Consider the following 18,236-nt stretch of genomic DNA (forward strand, 5'->3'; position numbering starts at 1 on the left):
GGATGATAGCGTAACGACGAAGGAACCTGGGGATAAGGTGAAGGGAAGCTTGTGGCTGAGGTTCGTTAGCGTATTCTCGAAGGAATCTTGGGATAAGGTTGTCTGATGAAGAAGGATTCGTGGCAGGTGCAGGGAGTAGCCAGTCGTTGGGGACATTGATTGACGTGATGGCGAATCTTTTATTTGTCGAAATAGTAGCAGTACATGTGAGCAACGAAGAAGGAGATGATGCCACGTAAGTAGAAGCGTGACTATGATTTGACCCCAAATTAGTCACATCGATCAAATGGGCTAAAAGAGCATCTTTACTATTTGGAGGTGTCTTGTCATTGGTAAAGAGGGAATCTTTACTATTGCAATGTCTTTATCACTTTATGAAGAAGGGAATCGTTACTATTGAGATGTCTTGTCATTATTGCGATGTCTTGTCACCATATGAAGAAGGGAATCTTTATTTGTCTCTTATGATGGTGAGGTCATTTCAGCGAAATAGTGGAGCTAATAGTGAAGCTTTTATCTGGATCATCTCGGGCGGGACTATCGGGCCGGCTGGACTGTCGGGCCGTGTTAAGCATCGGGTCTTTGGCTGAAGTTGTCAAATAAGGGATTGCCTGATTGGACAGTTTCTTCTGAAGTTGTTGGTGCAATAGTATCAGGAGCAAATATATGAAGAAGATTCTGCTCTATTTCTTCTAATGTGCTTGTTTCATTTTCTTCAGATAGGCCGAAAATGTGGGTAAACTGACAGTATTATATGCTGGTGGGTTGAAGACATTAATTTGAGGCGGTATTCGTTTAAGGGGTAAGGAGGCAGGATTAGTACTGAAAATATCCCACCATTTGATTTTCAGGGTTTTGCCAAGTTTGGGAATATACTCATAATTATTAGTATTATTCTCAGAAATAGAGTATTCCTATTTTAGGATCCAGGGTATTTGGTAGATAGCCATGAAGTAGAGATGGAAATCATCTTGGTCAGTACAAGTATCATATTCTGTAAATTTTGTCTGTAAGGCTTGGAAAGCATCGGGTAAAATTTGGGTCTGTGATCCCCATAATAAGAACCAATGGCGGTACCAATTTGGGAATCTTTCGAGAATACGGAGTTTGAATTGTAAATACCAGGAATGCGTATTATTTGGATTTTGGTAGGAGAATACCTTGTGCCATGCATCAATATACTCAGAATATTTATAATATTTATATTGGAATTCTAGATTCAATAACTTTTTTCCTTGAAGAGGATTGCATCCCCAATCATCATAAGAAAGTAATTTTTTGATTTGAAATTTAGAATAAGCATATACTTTAGTTGTACCTTGATAAAAATGAACGATTGAAACCGAACCGGTTTCCATAAGAATAGCTTCATACCATTCACGGGTTTTGACTCCGTATGATGGATTCAAATGGTTTACAAGATAAAGGGGAGCTATTTTATTTGGGTCAAGTTGTGCACGAGTATCAAAAATGGGTATATCTGATAAGAAGGTTGTGTCTATATAGACTGATTTGGCAGAGGTCGAGGTTTGTTTATTTGGGTATGTTGCCGAAGAAAACGCCGGACTTGGAGTTTGTATTGGACTTTGTGGAGGAGTATGCAGCAAGTATTCAGGTACATTTGAAGATCTGAGAGGTGACAAATGTGTCAGACTTAGAGAGGATTGGATGGGCATAAGAGGCCCATATCTGTTGCTTGGTACTAAGTCCATTGGTTGTTTTCCTTTGTTGGTATGTGAAGATGGAAGATTATTCATATTGATATTCTTATTATTAAGAAAGAGTTACAAACCGTAGGATGAAAATCCGTAGGATGAAACCGTATCGTCTTTAGGGTGTAATGGGTATGTGCGGTCCCCCCTGTAAAAATTCACGGGTTAAAAAGTCAGGTAAAGAATTCGTAGAACCGTGAAGATGCTCAATAGAGAAATCAAAAGCAGATAAAATGGCTTGCCATCGGGCAAATATTTGTTTGGATACAAGGTTTTGAACATCTTTTTGCAGAATGTCATTAGCGGCTTTACAATCGGTGCGGATGAGAAAGTGTTGATTCAAAATATCAGTCTGGAATTTACAAACACAGTGATCAATGGCAAGTAATTCTTTTTTGACAGTAGAATAATTTTTTTGGGTTGGATTCCAGGCTTTGGAAGTAAACTGTATTAATTGTTCTTTAGAATTAATAGATTGTTTTAATATACCTCCTAGTCCCAATTCAGAAGCATCGCATTCAATGATTTTAGAAGCTGTGGGATCAGACAAAGTTAAACATGGAAGTTCTTTGGCTTTAAATTTAATGCGCTGGACAGCCAAAGTATGAACATTAGTCCAAGGTGGAGGATTCTTTTTTAATCGGTCATATAAAGGTTTAGCTTCAAGAGCTAAATTTTGGTAAAAATCACTTATATAATTTAGACATCCTAAAAATCGTTGTAATTCAGTTTTGTCTAATATTTTGTCAGGAAATTTATCAGCAAAGGGAATAGATCAATCAATTGGAATAATGGTCCCTATATTTATATTATGTCCTAAAAATCGAATTTTTGTTTGAAAAAGATTCAACTTTTTAGCAGAAACTACTAATCCAGCATTTTTAGCTGTATGGATAAAAGTATGAAGATGTTTAAAATGTTGTGCAAGAGATTCAGAGAATATGAGGACATCATCAATATAAACAATCATGAATTTATAAAAGGGATTAAAGATATCATTCATTATTTTTTGGAATTCAGATGGAGCATTCTTGAGACCAAAAGGCATAACATTCCATTCATATTGTCCAAAACGGACATTAAAAGCTGTTTTATATTTATCTTCTTCTTTTATCTGTATTTGCCAAAAATCAGATTTTAAATCGAATTTGGAGAAGAATACAGCATGTAAGAGTCTATCGAGTAAATCTTTTTTATTTGGAATGGGGTATCTGATCCATTGTAAGACTTTATTGAGGGGTTTATAATTAATGACCAATCGTTGAACTCCTCGTTCTTGCTCAGCATTTTTATTGACGTAGAAAGCAGAGCAGCTCCAAGGGGATGAACTAGGAAGTATAAGTTTCTTTTGGAGTAAATCTTTTATTTCGTGATGACATGTTTGTAATAATTCTGTATTCATTTGGATAGGTCTAGCTTTTGTTGGTATCTTTGTTTTACTAAAATTTGGTTCATATGGTAGTCCAACAATATGTTGTTGTCTATGCCAAAAGGCGTTTGGTAATTCATTACATATTTCGCTTACAATAAAATTTTTGAGTTGTTGTATTTTTTGTATCATATCATTAGTTTGGAGATTTTCCCTGATAATTTTTTGTTTGATTTCAAGTTGTAATGATCCTATAAAATTTTCTTTTTGTTTTATATTTTGTTTGACAGTATTGATTTCTTTAATTTTGGGTTTATCAAGAAATTCAAATTTTATAGGGGTAGCTTGAGTATTTGTTTCAATGCCTGTATGGGAAATAGTAACTGGATATAATAATGTGAGGAAAGGTACGCCAAGGATTACAGCTTGGCTGAGTCCTTTAACCATGATAAATGGAGTAGGAAAACAATGTCCTTCAGTGCAAATTTTGGCATTAGATAACTTGTATTTTATGAATAGTCTACTACCATCGGCAGTATTAAGGATTTGGGTGGTCTTATCAAAATATTTTGTGGGGATTAATCCTTCACTGAGGCAATTCAGATCAGCACCTGAATCTACCAAGGCTAGAGATTGGAATTCATATTCATCATTTATGACAATGGTTATTAGCACAAACCATTTTTGTGTGATTACTCGGTTTAAAACATTTACTGAATGTCTGGTGGATGATTCGCATTTAGTTAAATAATCATTGGGATGATATGATTTGAGTAAATGGTTAAATTCTATGACATCTGTATCAGTATCTATTTCAGAGGTATTGTCATGGAGTTCAAGGATTTGAATTCTATTTTTTAATTGGGATAATTCTACCTTAACTATATTGACTTCGGCTTTGAGTTCAGCAATAGTAGGTTCTTTTTGGGTGGCTTCATGCTGACTGATACGTTTCATGATATCAGAAAAATTATAATTATCAGGAGGTTTAACTAATGGCATATGTTTTGTTTTTGTTTTAGTTAAATTGATAAACTTAGTAATTATTTCTCTTTTTTCATCCGGATCAGATATTTTTTCGATTAAATCTAAAATAAGAAATTCTTTTTTTGTTAATGTATGAATACCAGAAGTTGTAGGACATTGGCATATTTCGTCTTCTGTATCAGAACTAATATATGACCATTAGAAATCATCATTATGTATTGTTCCTATGAAAGAAGTATCACTACTTGAGGAAGGAGTGTCAGTATCAGAATTAGCAGACGAATCATATAGTTGAATAATATCATAGATTTTATTTCTGATAGACTCATCTAATGTAATGGAGTCTAGTTTTTGTTTAACTTTGCATTAGCTTTTATAATGGCCGACTTTACCACATTTATAACAAACGGGTAATTTCTTTTTATTCTGTTGGGATGATTTGGAAGCAAAACGTTTCGTAAATTTTCTATATTTTTTCTGTTTGGTTGGAAAAGACTTATATGTTTTTTCAGGTTTATTACGATGGTTTTTCTTTTTATATACTTTATGTATTTTATGTGGTTTTGTTTTATCTATATGAGTTTGATCCATATGATAACCAAATTGTTGGCAGAAATCTCTTAACTTTTTTTTACCACTTAAATTTTTTTTATCAAGTTGCTTTCTAAGTTTCAGGTCTGTACATAGAGCTAAGCCTTCAGCACAGATTTCTGAAGATAATTCACCTAAATAATATTGAGAGTAATTGATGGCACCACTATTTTTATTTTTTAAACGTTCTTTAACCTTTTCAGCAAATAGATAAGGTAATCCTGCTACAAATTTTTCTTTCCAGTGGTCAAGATAACTATCTTCACGTATGAGTAAGCGAGAGAAAAATACGTCTTTATACCATTTATAGTGTGATAGTGTAGGACATCGTAGATTAGATAAAAGATCAGCAGTTCGTGCTGCAAGTATTGAAGTATTTCCTATAAAATGACGGGCAATTGTATAGATTAAGGAATTGACAGCATCACTTTCAGAATATACCATATCCTGGTTGTGCTCATTTTTTGCTGTCCATTGCCGAGTATTATTTAATATTTGTTGTTTTGTTTGTTCATTGAAATAGGAATCCCACCATCCTCTTAACCATCCGGTGAATCCTGAAACTATAGCTTTTGCTATTTCTCGATCATGACTACCAGCCATTTTACATGTCGAAGCATACATAGTCATATGTTTTATTGTATCTAATATTCGGTGATCAGAAATTCCATCAATATTCCAATCTATAATCGTTCGACCCGTATATGTAGAAGTATGACTAGTGAGATCTTCTTCTAATTGTATATCAACTGGGGTTGGTCTTTAATAATATGGTCGGGCATTTATTGGTTGCCAATTTTTACTGTAATTAATTCTATTTATCGTATCTGGAGTAATTTGAATTTCAGAAAACGCTGTTTGCATATTTTCTATTGTGTTGACAATTGGTGGTTCCTTGGTTTCATTGGTTTGGAAAAATATTTCTTCTTGTATAGTCATATTATCATGTTCAGGGATTTTTGCTTTTCCTTTATCATTATCGGGAAAAACAATAGTTTGTTTGGGATCTTTTATTTCTAATTTGGATAATTTGGAGATTAATTGATCCATAAGTGTTTTATTATCATCACCTATATGAAATTTTTCTTTATTCAAATCAGGAGGTTGGAAAAATAATTGTTTTTTCTCCTTATAAATGGGAGGATGTAATAAGTTTTCTATTCTATTAGTTTGTTGTCCAAGTGTTTGGAGGCAGAGATTTGTATAATTATTTTGTTCAATTATATGTGGAAGTAATTATATACGAGCTATATTTGCATTATTGAGTTTATATGGTGTAGCTACTATTTCATATACAACCATTTAGGTTGAAGATGAAGAAGAGGATCCTATATTTTGTTCTGGAGTAGCAGGAGTTTTAGTAGCTGATACCATAGTAGCAACTCCTTGTATTTTCAAGCTTTGTTCAGGAGGATGTAGGGCTTTAATTGTATTACCTTCAGTAGTATTAAATACGGTATATTGAGTTTCTAGTGTATTTATTTCAAAATCAGGAATAGGGATATTGTGTTGGCTTAATGTGTCTCTTAGCCAATCGAAAAAACATGTTCCTTTATTTCCCTTTTTTCTCCATTTGTTAAATCTTGAGTGGAACAATTCTACTAATCTAGGTTCAAATTCTTTTACATACCATTATCTAATATTTTTATTTTCTAGAGATAAAAAATCTTTTATAATGTATTCTTTATCGAATGTTTCTTCAAGTTTTAATACTTGAATGAATTCTGTTTCAGCAGGTTCTTCTTGAGCTCTTTTGTATTGGGGAATAATGATATTATCAGACGTTCGTAGGAGTTCATCAATTTGTGGTTTTACTGGTGTTGATGGGATATTTATTATAGGAGGAATTCGATTATAAGCAGTAATGGATTTTCTTGGAGGTTCTGGATCTCGAAAAGAATGAGTACTTGAAGTACCTGAGATGGATGCATTATCCATAATTCTATTATTTGTGGTGAATTGTATTTCAATATTTCCGTCTGTATATTCAATAATTTTGTCTGGAATATTTTGAGTGAGATTTTGTGATGGTTGGTTTTCATTATGGATAGACCATGTTTGAGGTAGAACAATATCTGACCATGATATTGTTTTTGGTACAATTGTATTTGATTTTTCCATATTGGTTTGAAAAAATATTGTTTGTCCTCTCGTATCTATTTGGAGTACATTTGGACATAATGTAGTCATTACTTTGTAATAGATTCGATAAACAATGGCTATATTTTGAGAACCTGTCATCATATTAAATCCTTGAGTTTTGAGATTTAAAGATAAAACATTTAAAATATTTGGATCTGTAAGAGATACTGAATAGTTTGGAAAACAGTTGAAATATATTGGTCCACTACATAAACTAGATTCAACCATTCCTAGTAGTGAATCAGAAAATCTATTATGTCTTGTATCACGTAAACAGACTAAGATAGAATTATTGAGTTCTAAACGAGTCAAAGGTTTTACAGCTATTTGAATTAATCCTATATGTAAATATTTATAGTTTTTTGCTTTATGGACTTGTAATATCTTTTGAGATAATAATTGAAAGTCTTCCTGATTATTTGTAATAGATAAAGTTTCTTCTACTGTTTTAATAGCATATCCGATTTTTAGATCGAATGTGCCTTTCTTATAGACATCTGATATTGGAACTTTGGGTATGTTCCAATTTTGTATTTGGTTTTCAATATCATTGATAACAATTTCTTTTTTTTTTGATCCTTAGAGTTCTATTAGTTGTACTTGTTGTTCTATCTTAAGAAACTTAATAAATTAATCCATTAAAGAAAGTTGGTCCGAGAATTGAGGTTAGAGACGCTTAGGACATCCAGTCAGTTGACCGTATAGGCCAGGAGAGCTGTTGAGGTCTAGAAGACGTAAGAGGTAGTCAAGGAGGACTGTCCAGATAACACTCAACCGCAACCTAATAATAGAAAATTTTATTAAGAACATATATATATATATATATATATATATATATATATATGGGAAAAGCTGGGGTTAACCTACTAGCTCATATGAACATATGAGCCCAATGGGCCAAATTGAATCTGGGCCGATCTGATGGTCACGGATGTCCATCTGTATTTGAATTTTAATTTTTTTTTAAAAATCTAAATCACTTGAAATTTTAGGTGTATGTTCTTCTAATTAAGGCCCACCTAATAAAAATATAAAAAAAACTTATTCATAAAACTAAATTGATCAAAATACCCCCTTGAAAAGTTTTAGGGATATTTTGGTCAATTTATTTCATATAAAATAATTTTTTGAAATTTTTCAAAGATTCAGCTATTTTTTATGAACACACGCCTAAAATTTCAAGTGATTTGGATTTGTAAGAAAAAAAATTAAAATTCAAATACTGACAGACATTTGTGACTGTCAGATCGGCCTAGATCTAATCTGGACCATTAGGCTCATATGAACTCATATGTGCTGGGGTTAGCCCACTAGCTCATATGAACATATGAGCCCAACGGCCCAGATTCAATCTTGGTCGAGCTAGTGGACTAACCCCAGCTTTTTCCTATATATATATATATATATATATATATATATATATATATATATATATATATATATATAAGGTCAGGTTGTGTCGACTCGATTTTAAATCAGAATTATCTAGACTTGGTCAAGTGACTTAAAAATAGACCCGACCCAACTCGGTACTAATAATTTGGACCCGAACTTACCCACCAAGTCCAGACACAAATGTGTGTCGGGTCAGCGACACCCTTTACTTATGCTCTAGTTTCAACGGAAGAAATGAATGGGCCGATATTGGAAATTACAAACATGGGCATAAGTAATTCACCATAAACCGATGTGCCTTGATTTCTAGTAATTGAAATTGTACACTATAAGATCATTTATCTTTGGAATAGGGAGGTCACAGCTATTCCTAGCCATTAAATATCATCTCACACGACTTAAAGTATGTCATAGAGTTTTAATTTTTTTTTTTTTTTTTATTTCATATCTAACAACAAAAAATGAGTGTGACCTCCCGATACAAAATATAAATGGTCTTATTGTATATATTTCCCTAGTAAATTTGGACCAAAAGCCTAGTATGGCATAATATGCTAGTACAACCAATTCTTCTATAAAATTTATTAATAGGTCCGTATAAATAATATAAGGAAGATTACAGGGTCCATCTTTGACCCATGATAAGGTGGTCTAGCCCCTAAAAAACACGGAGATTTTTTTCCCTTTTTTCCCTTTCATGGGGAATTATCCGCTCTATTTCAGATACACACTATATTATGGTGTATAAAAATTATTATGGCGTATAAAAATTTAGCCTTTATTTTAAGAAAAACCCTTTTGTTCCACGCCGTTGTGCAACGGACAACTAAAACTCTCTCATCTCCTCAACCATCTTTAGCCTCCTAAAAATGTTAGGAGAGGCAAAGGGCCACCCGGACTGGTCCGGCCAGCCCTAAAAAATTAGTACTTGGACTGCAAGCTAGGGCAGGGCAACCGTGTAGTCGGGCTGGGTCTGGCTATAGCTAGCCCGGCTCGGCCTGACCAGCCTAAGATTGGGTTTTGGCCATAACTTAAGACCAGCCTGACCGAGCCTATGGGGTCTAGGTCCACGATAGCACAGCCCCCCGGCTCCTTGCCAGCCCTATAAAATCCTATATCCTAAAACTTCTCTCATAACATAGTTAATTTGTAGGGTGGGGCCTCTCTTTCTCAACGAAGTTGATTTGCAAAACCTAGAGCAAAGGGCGTTTGATCATCTCTCTCAGTATAGAGCAAAGTTCACTTTTTCTCTCTCTCTATCTTAGTATACTAAGCCTTTTAGATCAACCAAATTAACCCAACTTCCACCCCTGTTGACACTTTTATCAAACGTCTCACATCTTCCAAATCCAGGCCCATCTTAAAGAACTATCTCGGCCAAGTTTAAACCGTTTTGGAGAAAATGTCCTAAAAGGTAAAAAAAATATTCTTGATTAAATGTCCCATACCGTTTTGCCCACGTCACTACTCTTGTATTTTCGTTTTGTAGCTTTTCCAAATGTCCCAAACCGTTTTGCACATCACTATTTTTGTATTTTCCTTTTTAAGCTTTTTTTAAATGTCTCAAATTGTAAAACAATTTCTTAAAATCTACTATTCTCAATTTTTTAAAGCTTATTTTAACTTTTTAAAGTTGTTTTAGGTTTAATTTCACTCTTAGTTTATTTTTTTATTTTTCAAAATTTTCTTTTTTTAAAATTTTTTTTTGAGGCCTTCTGGCTTGTGTAGGACTCACGGCATCACGGGAATTCTGCCAAGATAACTCATCTCAGCCAAGGGCCGAGGCGAGTCTTGGTTGAGGCAAGTCCTTGCACATTGAAGACGAGCATAAACAATTATGAGAGGTGAAGAAGATGCGATTAACACAGATATATTAAAATGGTTTATTGGTTAGCTTTGATGATTAATCTTTTAAAATGGGTCAAAGTAAGAGAGAGAGAGAGGAGAGAGAGAGGGGCTAAAAAATAAACAGCAATTCAACTTAAAAACCGCTATAGGGCTATGCGAGTTAATGACTTGTAAGATTTTCTGTTTAATAGAATGGATGGCCCGAAAGCCCACTACATCGTAACATTGTGCATCTATAATAGACTGGATCATTCCCCTTATCTTAATGGAAAATTTAGACCACCTTTGATTCACCTTGTGAACTATAGCCTAAGTAAAATGAAAGACAATAAAAATTTTCAAGTGGACGGTTTAGAGTGGGTATGCTTATTGAAGCATTTCTCAGCACCAAATCAATTTTTTTTTTTATGAAATCGACCTTGTGGGGATTAAGGATGATTAGGAAATTTTCACACGAAGGAAGATCCCCCTCGTAATGTTTTTGGAGGCTCACCATATGCTGTAGGTGGTTAGCTCAATCCACCCAGGGCAATTATAAAAAAATATCATAAAAATAGAATTATAAATCATCACTATTATCATATACTTTTTTTTAACTACTTAGGATTGACTACATGAATCTTAATCAGTCATTCTGCTGTATCAAGGGTCATATCTTTCAGTGAGATCATAAGTCCCTATATCTTTTCGCACTACTTCCAACTATATCCTTTTGAACCTACCACTTATCATTTTTTAACTTTCTACTTTAAAAAAAAAAAAAAAAGAATTATAAATATAATAAAAAATATGAACTGAAAAGAAAAATTGCTCTATGCAATGTTGATTTATATATTTGTTTAATTCTCAATATAATGCTTCCTTTAGGGCTATTGAGAAATAAAAAATTTCTATAACATGCTAATGAAACAACAATCGGGGAACGATAAAATATTTACTTTGTTGGGGTTCCAATCCAAAGGTCCCACAACATTTGACTCTTATCAGGTTGTGTTTTGTTTTTTGGTGAGTTAGTGACATTGTGGACTATCGAAAGAGTGACTCGAGCAGTACCAGGCTTTTGTACTCCTCTGAGATCATCCCATTATTCTCATCCACTTCAATGTTCAGCACCACACGGTAATGTCTTTTTTTTTTTTGAAATTAGTATCATATGGTATTGTCAACACCCAATGTCTGATTTTGTTCGCATTAACATCCATTCAATCTCACTACCCACCTTATCTACTAGTCCTCTTACCAACATAGATGAGATTCATTTGTATGCCCTATTTTGCTCCAAACTATTGGTACACATGGTCTAGTATATACGGCTCGACAATGTCATCAAATATTAGGGTCGTTGTGCACATCGCAGTTTGGAATGCCTGTTGTCTATTATCATAAATGATAGCATTAGGCTTAAAATAGAGATTTCATATTACCTGTCATATGATTTGAAATCCCACATACGACAGACAGTTAACAAATAACTACAAATACTTAAAAACAATCAAAATCAAATCAAATAATAAAATACTTAAAAACATTCGAATTTAGTCTAACTTAATTAGATTTGAGGCTATCGAATTCGAATTTAGTCTAACTTCATTAGATTTGAGGCTATCGAATTCCTGCCTTATGGGAGACATAAGGTTATATAGATTGCCATAATAATTATTTGCCGACTCCCATCTTTTTGCTCTAGACAAATGAAGAGGGATACTATATTGTATGGGCCTCATATGCATAATATGCTCATAGGACCAGCATTGCATTATATCAAATATGATAAGCTGTAATTATTTTTGAAAACTAGCTTGAACTATTATGCTTATGTAAGATATGAAAAAATATGATTTACCTGCATAAGAGTGGCTGAACCACTAAAATGTCTTCATTTAAAAGTATAAAAATTTTCGAGGGAACGATACCGATAAGCAAGGGTTGCAACACCTCAAGCATATATGTCAACTTGCTCAATATCCTCAAGAATTGCAAATACCTAGTTGGTACCGTTGCCTGCGATGCATCTAAGAAAATGGTGCCGCTGATGAAGAAGAGTAGGTAGGCATGGATGTACTAAAGAACGTCTAGAGGGCCAATATCAGGTGGCAATCTACGAAATTTAACCTTCAACCATGAGTGCTTGATGACCGCAAAGCTATCGTCAGTGGGGACTTCACCCAACTGGTTTTCTATAAACTCTCGGTAGTCACTACAGCCAGACCCAGGATCTCGTGAGCATCAAATAATGTAGGTGTCATCTCACCAATTTGAATATTGTAATGAAAAGAATTGGTATTAAAACGCTACCTCTCTACATTTGTTGCAACCAAGGGATGGTCTATTTGATATGGCTGGATAATAGATAAAACAACCAATCCAGATGTATTCACTAGTTGAACTTGCTCATTGATTAGATGTCAATCGCCCAATTGATGTGTTTTCTCATCAATTCTTATTTTTAATTTTTCCTTAAATACAACAAATAAACAACACATGGGTCACAATACAAACACATATATTGCCCGTATGATGTTTAAACAGGCTACAATTTACTAAAAAATAACGAACTAATGGACAGAAAAGATGAATATATTCATATACATGTCCGTCCCCTAGATAATAAGATGCATGTTGCTTATGCAGGTGTAATAAACTGGGTTCCCCGGGACCTCCCAGGTATCCCCTATCTGGATGGATATGATCCATGAACACTAGAACCCCATATGGTCACCATGTCAATCACAAGGTTACATATGCAAAACTTAATCATAAAGTGCAGTGCCTAAGTTACAGTCAATTATTATAAAAAATATAAATACCTAATCTTTAAATGTATAAGAAATCACAATAAAACAATAATTTATTGTAAGACTGAGTAAAAAATAACAGAAAATACATGAACACATAAACTTGGCCACTAATATTTCTCAAACCATCTAACCCCTTGAAAGCAGAAAAATAATTAGTAATATAACTGTTGAATTGAGGAAAACACGCATGAACATATAAACTTTACCATTGTAATTGAGGAAAGATTAACATTAGAAGAACAAAAAGTTAATAACACAAAGGTCAAAAGAAATTACTATAACAACACTAGAGAAAAAGACATTGTGGAAAGTCATCAAAGCAATAAAGGTAAATTACATGGATGTATAAACTTGACCAATAACATTTTTCAGTAATTATTCGTTCTAGAAAGAAAGATAATTAACTGATAGAAATTTATGACAAATTTGAAATTACTACAAAATTACTTTACAAAAAAAATGATTATCTTTAAAATTTCTACAACGAGGTTTGCCAATTGATCATTCCAACATTTCTTTCAGGCTAAACTCTCCAAAGAAATAGAAGGTCAGAAATATCTAAAGGAGAGCACATATACATGCACAACAAAATTAAAAAACTAGAGAATGAGGAAAGTGCAGAGATAATGAGAGAGGAACACCATTAGATTCACATGGACACATAAATAGAGCTCATTATAAGCAATTGAGAGAAAGAACATGATGATGTAAGGGGCTTCAAGTAAAGATATACGCATGCATAGCCTAAATAATTGCGGACCACCCAAACACTGTTGAGAGATAGAGAAATAGGGATGACAACAGCTATAAGGTACAACTAAACTGAGTAGGATAATACTGACTTCAGTTTCTCATGTGCAACCCTAAATCTATTAAATCTGTCAAATAAATCCTAAATCGATATTTTGTACTAACTATGAAACTCTAAATCAACATCTTATACATTCTAGAAATCTAAAATTGAACCTCAAATCAACATTTTCAAAAAAAAAAAAAAAAAAAAAGCATATCTTCACTATAGATCTGAAATCCGTCAAAATCCATCAAATAAAGTCCAAAAATTGGAGTAGACTTTCTTGTGAGGTAATGGGGCTTGGGTCGTGGTGGTAACACCCCACACCATAGTCACCACATTGTGGTTTCCATTCTCGTCGCTAACATCACCCCACTAATACCTTCAAAAAGCTAAGTCCTAATCTACTTGAAAAAATGGGCTAACTCTTAATCTATTTGAAAAATGGGTAGGGGCCTGTCTTCCCCACTGAATTACCTAAAAAAAGCTAACTCCTAATCTACTTGAGCAACAGGGTTTTTAGGAACGAAAAAGGATTTCAGTTTTTGAAAAACCGAATTAAGTTGTTTTGCGATTTTTCAAAAACCGAATTTAGTTGAAGCACTGTTTTGAAAAAAAGACAACGCGTAGTTTTTGTGTCTTGAAAAAGTGAAAATTTTAAAGATTTTGGTTTTTAAAAAACCGAAAATGGGTAGTTCCATCTTTTTTAAAAGAAAAAAGTTAGGAAGTTGAAAAAATAAGTATAGATGTAATAACAGAAACTTGGATGTTATCCCATAATAACAGTAAATATAGCTGATATTTACGTTATTTTTCTCAAAAAACACTTACAAATAAAATAGTTTGGAAACATGACATTATGATTGTGGCCATCTCAGCCATCCATTCAGAATGGATCGTTGGATAGGAAGAAGTATATAAGTTTTATGCAGTAAGGGACGCATAGAAAGCTGCCCTAATTAATGATTATAGAACACAAGATTTCATGTCTTATTTAAAAAGAAAAAGTGGATCAACATGAAATGAAACCTTTGTCTTATTGACAGCTCTTTTGCAATAAACACCTAACACAATTGCTATTAATGTATTAAGATGAGATGAAATTTATATGGGTGTGATTGTATATAGCTGAGGCTCTAAACAATCACAGTAGAGCCCACCTTCAATGTTCAAAAAAACAAATTCAGGCGCCCGCCTAGGTGCCCTCACCAAAATGAAACCCCCCACCCCAAACATAAAAAAATATGGGAGTTCTTAGGGCATGGTTTATAGCCTTGGAGTTTTAAGGCAATTTTAGAGCCCCAAACTCCTTGTGATAATTAAATAAATGAAAACATATTAGTACAACAATACAATACTACAATGAGTACGATCACATAACATATTTACAGATGAGACAATCATACAAGTCTCTGGCATCGACCATCCACTCGCATGTGTCATCGATATCAAAAGCTTCAATAGCCTCCCTTTGATTGTGCTCCAGCAGATGATAGCTCTCTTGCAATTTCTGATTATATTGAACAAAGACTAGGTCGTTCAGTCATTTTTGCTCTAGTCTATTCCTCTTGTTTGTATGCACCTAATAGAAAAAACTCACTTAGTTACTAACTTACTAAGTTCTAACTAGTCTACTACTAAGTATGTATGACATTAACTTAATAAGTAATATTATCATTTCAAAGGTGCTGAAGTTGTGCTCACATCCAGAAAAACTGCAAGTCAAATTTAGTATTTTCATGGCCATCTGCCTCAAATGAGGGTGCCCATCCACCATGCACCTATTTCATGTGAATGTAAAATTGTGAATGTAGTAATTTAGTAAATTAGCAATCTGGACATCTGGTTAATTGAAATTAAATACTCAAATTGTAAATCAAATTGAAGAAGTTCTAAACTTACCAAGGGAGGTCTTGGACATTTTCCTGATTGCCAACTCCTTACCTAGAGATTCAGTAGCGAGCCCATACAAATCGAAGTCCATCATTGCCTTATCCTGCATGTCAGGATCAAGGTTGAGCTTCATATTGTACTGGTTGAAATCATCCATGAACTCAGGCATGTTGTGTACTTCAGCATTGGTGTCAAAGAGAGTAGATTTAAGGTAGTATCCTGCTAAGTGTTGGGGCTTCTCAAGATGAGTGTTCCATTTGTCTTCAATAATCTTAAAAAATGGCTCATATCTCTTTTCATCCCCCAAACATCTCTTGATTTCTTCCTTCGCATCAAGCATAGCTTTATAGATGTGCCCCATAGCAGGTTTCTTCTCAGCGTCAACCACTTTGAGAACCTTTACTAAAGGTTGAAAGACTAACAAGGCATAATTGACATGGTTCCAAAATCTTGAGTCTGTGACGATGTCACAAACAACTCTTCCATCAGCTTTCTTGCACCACTTGGACTTTGTCCAATCCTCAGACACAAACATAGACCTCAATTTGCCATTCTGCTCATATAAAGATTACAAAGACAAGTATAAGGTGGAAAATCTAGTCACCCTAGGCCTCACCAAGTCTATGTCCTCAATAAACTATCTCATCATGGCTAAGACCTGACCAACATAGAATTCTGTAAGTTAAGCAAATAACCCTCAATAAATCAATGCATTAAAAATACTCAAAACTAAAATGTAGACTTGAGTGTGGCTGTACAAATAAATTGTGACTTTCTGTGCCTTTTCGATGGTTGTCCTGAACATCATCCTCATACCAAAGCATGAGGTATATGCAATGTACTGCACAAGGGGATCATAAAATATGTGGCTTCTTATCCATAAATAATCTAACGGCCACCATATTAGCAAAATACCTATCGGTCACAACTTGGACCACTTTATCTTTCTCTATCTCCTCTATACACTGGCCCACCAAATTAAAAATGAAATGTGCCTCATGGGACTTGTCTGAAGCATCAATAGACCTCTTGAACATTATCCCTAATGGACAATTCACCATCAAATTCATGATGCTTCTGCGCCTCTTATTACTCCAGCCATCGGTCATTATTGTGCAACCATATACACCCCACTCATCATTGTGGGTCTTCAAGTAGTTGTTCATAATCTTCACTTCTTTCTTGAGTACTGGCCCTTTAAGCTTATAAGCAGTTGGAGGCCTCAACCTTGGCCCAAACTAGCTCACTGCTTCCAACATAGCCTGGAAGTTATTCAAGTTAGCGGCATTAAAAGAAATGCCTGCTTGGAACATCCACCTCCCTAGATATTGGATGACCCTTTCTCTTTGGTCCTTCTTTATATGGATCTCTAAGCTTGTCTGACCCCTTTCTCGTGGTAATCCCTCAGGATCAGGGTGAGGCAAGAAAGCATCCATAGGCCCTCTTGTTCTTGGCCTACTAGAAGTACCAACCTCAATGTAGATGTCTTCTTCCTCTCTTTGATCTCCACTTATATTTATAACCCCTACAAGTTGATCTCGTGTTAATCTCACCTCATGTTTTTTGGCTCTCACCCCCTCCAAGTTCTCTAGCATCTCTCTCTTGACCTCAGCAAGCACTAGAGTGCATGATGCCACATCCCCTTTAATTCCGGCTAAATGCTTCTTCAATCTATTGATGCCAGCATTATAACAATTTTTACAAAACTTGCACTCGATCCTATTCTTGTCAAGAGGATTTGGACAAGCTCCATACTTCCAACCTGGATCAGTTTGCCAACTTGATGCATTAGAAGCCATTATCCTCAATGAATCAGTTTACCTACTTGATGCATTAGATGCTATTATCCTCAATGAATCAGTTTGCCTACTTGATGCATTAGAAGCCATCAAGTTTGCCTACTTGATGCATTAGAAGCCATTATGCCTAAGATACTAACTACTACTTAACCATAAGACTTAAATGAATAATTGAATATATAAGACATTTTAAGACTTTAGTTTTACTTTCACATAAGACTTAATCTATTAAGATATCACATAATCAGTTATTTATCAAATAAACTAAAATATAAAAAAATAGAATATCAAAATAAGACACATTGTATAAAAAAAGAATCAATTATTCATAAAAGAATACGATATATGCTCAATTTTATGGTCCAAGTGAGAAAAAATCAATAAATCACCAAACAAATCAATCTTTTAACTACAAACATGTAAATATACCGTAAAAGAAAAAAAAAAAAAAAAAACATAAAAGAAAAAACACATGATTCATAGCATAATATGTTATAGCAAAATAAAATCAAAACCCTCTTTCAAATATGATAATACCTTAAAAATATTAAAATTAAATCGATGTCAGTGCAAACCTTGTCTATTGGATCGCCAAAAGTTATCAAAATCAACTATTTGAAGCTCCAAATCCACCCAAGAACTATTGACTTCGTTTTGGGAAGATGTGCGAAAGACTCCAAGTATTTTAATGTAACTTAAGTTGTTGATGACACCTATAGTCCATCACATAAAAACTAAAATTAGTACGTTTCAACTTTTAATAAAACATCATGTTTTGAATGCCTATTTAAGAATAACCATTTAGGAGTAAATCAAGGGTTTCAATTCTCATTACTTAAAAATAAGGGTGGACTAGGTCAGCCCTAGCTAGGTCCTTATCACCATAGGCCCGGCCCTGACCCTAAAAGG

The 18,236-nt window shown here is 34.1% G+C and overlaps 1 protein-coding gene across 1 annotated transcript; it reads right to left on the reverse strand.

Moving 5' to 3' along the window:
* Positions 1 to 15,511: 15,511 nt before the first annotated feature.
* On the reverse strand, positions 15,512 to 17,327 carry LOC148781734 (uncharacterized). The gene is made up of 2 exons (XM_088870888.1): positions 16,776 to 17,327; positions 15,512 to 16,081 (listed from the first exon to the last, which is right to left on the reverse strand). The coding sequence occupies exons 1-2, from the start codon at positions 17,325 to 17,327 to the stop codon at positions 15,512 to 15,514; spliced, it is 1,122 nt and encodes a 373-aa protein (XP_088727014.1).
* Between the last annotated feature and the right edge of the window lie 909 nt (positions 17,328 to 18,236).

Source organism: Amborella trichopoda, chromosome 6, assembly GCF_054954075.1.
Source record: "Amborella trichopoda isolate Santa Cruz 75 chromosome 6, AtrichopodaSantaCruz75HAP2 v2.0, whole genome shotgun sequence".
NCBI classification, from domain to species: domain Eukaryota; kingdom Viridiplantae; phylum Streptophyta; class Magnoliopsida; order Amborellales; family Amborellaceae; genus Amborella; species Amborella trichopoda.

Coding starts and splice junctions, on each gene's coding strand:
- LOC148781734 (XM_088870888.1), bottom strand. CDS start 17,327: ATGGCTTCTAATGCATCAAGTTGGCAAACTGATCCAGGTTGGAAGTAT. Junction 16,082..16,775: donor TCCAGGCTATGTTGGAAGCA/GTGAGCTAGTTT, acceptor TTATATGAGCAG/AATGGCAAATTGAGGTCTAT.